We start from the raw sequence: 5,272 nt of genomic DNA on the forward strand, positions 1-5,272 counted from the left end.
CAATACTGTTATGTTGGGTTTCAGTAAGTATCACGCACGGTGTTGTGTTCTGTTTGTGTTCAGAGCTGAAATTACATCTGTGTAAATTCAGCTCCCGTTAGAGAAAAATGTGTTTTTTCTAGTCTGTCAAGTTTTTTTTAGCCAATTAAAGAAACTCTCTGACAACATTGAGTTTTGCTTCTATGTGACGAAACCATTGCAATTCGACAAAATACACAGCCAAAAAAAGAAAAACAGGGCTGCCACCACCACGCGCACACACAAAAAAAATATCTATTGGAATCTTTTGTAAATTGACTAACTACTAGCTGTTTGGTATTTGCAGATTCAGCCAGTCGAGGAAAAATGATCGGTGCCCCTGGATTGGCTGCGTTGCAAACCCCAGCCAATACCACGTCAAGTAGAATTGCGGTAAAGTATTTTAGCATTTTATGTCAAATATTTGAATTATGTTCAACGAAAAAACAAAACAAAACATGCAAATAATTTGGAGTCATGTTCCACATGGAAATTCACAAATACTAAATACCGAACCGCCACTAGGCAGTTGTCTACTGAACATCAGTGCAGAAGTGAATGTGTGACATTTCAGATCTGGAATCCAAGTCAATTTCTCCATTAAAAACAAATCTGTACATGCATTAAATAACAACGTTCCATCAGTAGTACATATTTTAAACTATTGTTTCAGATTTTCCAGGCCTATATGGAGCTACAACATGTGTTAACTATGCTAAAAATGTTCTAACAGCGCATCACCTAAATTACTTCATCATGGCACTTGACAAAATGTAATGTTTCAATCATTGACTGTGTGTTCTATGACTATATATTTTTATGATGTAAAGTATTTTGAAATGCCTTGTTGCTGAAAAATGCTACAGAAATAAAATTTGACCTTTTTTCTTTTTTTTTACCATTGCTTTCAAAAGACAAATCCGATTCAGCACATATAGCTGCAGACAGTCTTCCACAATCACATCTTTCTCCTGCTGGAAATGTTTTAACACAGAGCAGATTGCTAAAACAGCAAGCTGCAGTTTTTATTTTGATCTGACTTGTTGATAAGTCCCACATTGGTCACGCTGCAAACTGACAGGATTTCTGGCGATTCCTCCCCGCAAAAGCTTGACCTTCTTTCTTCTGCGCTTCTCTTCAGAACTCCACTCACAACAGTTTTACATCAGAATTGGGCCTAATGGCCGTTAACGCCGTTGTCCCAGTCGAGTTCAAATCCCTCCTCTGCCTTCTGATTTTAGTTTTCAACTTTACCACCTTTTTTTAGGTCCTCTCCTGTTTCTCCAGCTTCCTCCCACCAACCAAAGCAATTGCGTGCTACGTTACTAAGATATTCTAAGTTGCCCTACGGAGTGAGAGTGTGTGGGCATGGTTATTTGTTCTGTGTGTGTGTGGGCTGCTAGTAGTCAATGCCTCTAGCCCACTGGTGATAATCATCAGCCTCCTGAAACTCTGCGAGGAGAAAGTTGGCACAGGAGTGGATGGATGGATGGATGGATGGATGAACTGATGGATCTCCTGTCGAAGTCCAATGTGCAGTTTGTTTGTTTCTATTCATTATTTTTGTTTCAGAGGCCATTTTCCCTTTAATAGCAGAAATCAACCCAAAGGTTTGCATCGAATATATATATTTTTTCCAGAAAGAAATTGGTTGACTGTCACAAAACCCAAGCTGTTTCCAGTCCGGAATTCATCCAGGTTGCCGCTGAGGCTTTGGCTTCGGCTTTGGCTCCCAAGTGCTCCCGATGTTTAGTATCAGATATGCGGCACGGGAAAACCCAATCCGGAGACGTTAACAAGCCATTTTCTCCCACTTGTGCTCGCAGAGACGGAGGCCAATCAGAAAGAGGCAGCACGGCCAATCAGAAGCAGTGGCCTTGGAAATAGCCAATTAGGCCTGTTTGTCTGCGAGGACAAAGGAAGTGATATTGCGGCGTGATTGCACCAGCGGCAGGCTACACAAACACGCTCAAATGACACCTTGCTCGTTGCCTTTCCAACCCTAATTTCGGAGGAGTGTGGGATCTTGATTGCGTCTGTGCCGGCAAGAGAGGACGGCTCATTATTACACCAAAACAATCGCCACCTCAGAGGCAAAAAAACCCAGAGATTTTGTTTTCATTAGGGAGCAATTGAGTCACCAGCCCCGGAGTCAAGGCCAACACACACGCACACAAACACTCGCAGGTTTCAATCTGGCAATTTTATTCCAAAAGATTTCTCCTTTACTCCAGACCACTTAATGAAGCTGTAAATTTAGAGACGCGAGGGCCTTCGCAGCGCTCCTCTGAGAGCTGCTACACTGATCCTGGGACTGAGCTGGTTAATTAACTGATTGTTTGCTTGGCTGGGAGCCACCGAGGAAGAGGGTAGATGTAAAGAAAGACAAAAAGCGGGTGTGTTGTGGGTTGGGGACGAGGGGGGGAAAGGAGAAGAAAGGGCATAAGAGGAGATGACAGAACAAAGTCTAGAAAAGCTGGTTAACAAAGGATATTAAAGAATGGGCATAATTCAGAAGTGGTTTAAATTAGATGAAAAAACAGCAACTAACTTTTGTTATATAGCTTCCCAGATGACAGACACCGGGCTTGTTACCGGCTCGGCGTGAACGAGCAAAGACCGCATGATGCGATCAGCAGGTGGGAGTGTGGCCTGCAGCGAACACGGCTGCGTTTACGCAGCGGTAGTCGCCGACAGGAAGCACAAGTTTGTGGAAAGAGATTCAAACAGATGTTTAATCTGTTAGGAAATGGGAGCAGGAGCATGGCGCTTCTTGTTGATCTTATCCTTTTGGCCGAACACGACTTTTAAAAATTGTTTTTTTTTAAATTCTGCAATAATCAACAACGCCTTTCGAAAAACAGGCCCGTGCATCTGTAATTGTAATAATTTCTCTGTCGGAGGAAGTTTTTAAGTCAGCAGGACTTACAGTTCATTAAATGGTCTCATGTAGTTTGTGCATGTTATGAGCAGATACAATTTAACATGATGTTCTGAAGCCTACTCATAGTCTGCTTTAAGGATCTACCATGGAGAGTTATCTGCACATCTGACTATCCAGTTCGTTTTATTTAATTGCCATATTTGCATCAATTTATTTACACGTAATATATTAGTGATTATATCGTCACTCTGAGACCCACAGTGAATATGGACTGTGTAATCGAGAAGAAAATGTCATTTTCCAGAAAACTTCACTGACTTGTAAATGACTTTTACATTTTAGACTTAATTTTTTCGCCCTCTATCCACACACAGTTATTTTTATATATTTTATTTTGGAAAGAGTCTGTGCATTCTTTTCTACAGTGCCTCACGTTAATCCCATGTGAAAATGTACTACCTTGATTATCATGATAGAAAGTAATAAAGACTAGATTCAGTCAAGAAAAAATGAACAAATTCAACATTTTAGTGCAGTTTTTTAGATTATGTTTGTTGAGACTGAATCAGAAGTCAAGGAATCCTCTCGTTCACTCTGATTGGTTAATCATTTTGTAACCATGATGGCATCAGGAAGCGTACGGTAAATTCTATGTAGTGTTTCTTAGAGGTCATTAAGTAAACTAAGGACCACATGGCTATTTTTCAACACAACTCGTATACAGTCACATGACGCGCAGGGTGTTCCATAAGAGTTAAGAAACTTTTACACTTATGTTGCATAAGTACATTATATTCTAAGCTTAACTGCTTCTGCTGAGTTTTTATTTCTGAGATGGATCTGTTCCTAAGAATAAAATAAAGGAAAGAAAAGTTAGGATTTTTCTCTTTCTGACATTATTACCTGTTCTTTATTATATATATATATTTTTCCCCCCAACTCATAAGTTAGTTCTTGTAGTGTTGCAAAGATTTTGGCAGATGCGTTTTGTTGTGAAAATGATGCGTTTTTTTGAAATCACACACCGACGCAGACTCTTATGACTCTTAATTTATTGCTCGTTTCGACAGCTTTGAGCTCTCCATTTCAACTGTACAAAATGTTAACAGTCAGTTGGCGTTCAGATCTTCTTGCTGATTCTCTTGAGGACCACAGTGCCAGCAGTGGAGGTCTGCAACACAGAGAAGAAGGCATAAATGATCCTGTTCCAACGGCTGATTGCAAAAAATCCCATCAAAATGCACGGCGTAAAGAAAATACCCATAATTTATTGCAGTTATCGCAGTAATTATAATGTGCATTTCTGCAATATCCCCTTCTCAAGTTCACTTAATACCATTATTGCATGAAAACAAGAAGTGTAAAAAGAGAGCTGTTTCCCATTAACACAGGTGGAAAGGTTAACGGCGAGACTAAATTGCTTGTTAAGGTTGCATTCGGCGACGTTGCCACACATCTCGGTTTTCTCGTTAGCTTGAGCCGCTTCCCAAGCTGCAGCCCCGTATAACTTTTCACGACTCTAATGGTCCCCGCGGGGAGCTGAGCGTAATAACGGCTGTCATTGCATAACTCTCTCCGCGTTAAAAGCCTGAGGGAGTGTGTTTACCTCGATGAGCTTGTCCCCGCTGACCTCATTGACTTGGTGGTAGTTGGGGAAGCTCACGGTCAGCTTGCCTCCCTCCATGTTCACGGTGGCCTGGAAACACAGAGAGGACGACAGCGATGGGTGAGGCAACCGTTCAAACACCGGACAGGCATTGTCAACCTTCAAGGCTATCTAAGGGTTGGCAAGTCATTGCCCTTAACCCTTTGGTCCACTTGTTCAACAAAATACACTTTCAAATCGCATTCAGACATCAGTAGACGTCTTGTCAGACAGAAGAGAACATTGTCTTTCCAACATCTGTCCAATATTCCGGAAATGTCCTTTTCCTACCTTGAAGCTCTTTCCTCCGATGGTCTGCATGTCGCACTCCTTGCCAATGGTAAAGTTGTTGGTGACCTTGGCGTTGGAAGGGTAATGCTGTGTCCAGGTGAAGTCATTCCCGCTCTGGACGACCTCCGTGACCGTCTTGTAGTCGCGGCCCTTCTGGATGATGTCGTCTGGGATACCTGAAGCAGCGTAGATAAGGAGAAATGTGAGCTCATCAAGAGAGAAATAAAGAACAAATCTGAGAAAGAATCTGCTGCTTTCACTCTTACCAACCAACTTGCAGAATGCATCGTATCCCTCCTGGGACTCAAGTTCCCATTTTCCGGAGAAGGCCATTTTCTGGTGGTGTCGGTTGTTTTTTCGGAGAGGCGAGAGAAGAGATGCTGAGGCAAGCTGAGAGAGGTTGCGAGGTACTGGGACCCGGGGGCTGAGCTACC

General features: G+C 42.1%; 1 protein-coding gene across 1 annotated transcript; it reads right to left on the reverse strand.

Moving 5' to 3' along the window:
* Nucleotides 1-3,937: 3,937 nt before the first annotated feature.
* On the reverse strand, nucleotides 3,938-5,272 carry fabp6 (fatty acid binding protein 6, ileal (gastrotropin)). Its single transcript, XM_028019678.1, has 4 exons — nucleotides 5,105-5,272; nucleotides 4,839-5,014; nucleotides 4,509-4,598; nucleotides 3,938-4,073 (listed from the first exon to the last, which is right to left on the reverse strand). Exons 1-4 carry the CDS (start codon nucleotides 5,169-5,171, stop codon nucleotides 4,023-4,025), a joined length of 384 nt encoding a protein of 127 aa, XP_027875479.1. The 5' UTR covers nucleotides 5,172-5,272; the 3' UTR covers nucleotides 3,938-4,022.

This window comes from Xiphophorus couchianus, chromosome 6, assembly GCF_001444195.1.
Source record: "Xiphophorus couchianus chromosome 6, X_couchianus-1.0, whole genome shotgun sequence".
NCBI lineage: Eukaryota > Metazoa > Chordata > Actinopteri > Cyprinodontiformes > Poeciliidae > Xiphophorus > Xiphophorus couchianus.

What these genes read in the sequence shown, in the direction of transcription:
- fabp6 (XM_028019678.1), bottom strand. Translation starts at nt 5,171, where the DNA reads ATGGCCTTCTCCGGAAAATGGGAACTTGAGTCCCAGGAGGGATACGAT. An exon ending in TGCATTCTGCAAGTTGGTTG is followed by an intron (nt 5,015 to 5,104) that starts GTAAGAGTGAAA and finishes ACGCTGCTTCAG; the next exon opens with GTATCCCAGACGACATCATC. An exon ending in TCGGAGGAAAGAGCTTCAAG is followed by an intron (nt 4,599 to 4,838) that starts GTAGGAAAAGGA and finishes CTGTGTTTCCAG; the next exon opens with GCCACCGTGAACATGGAGGG.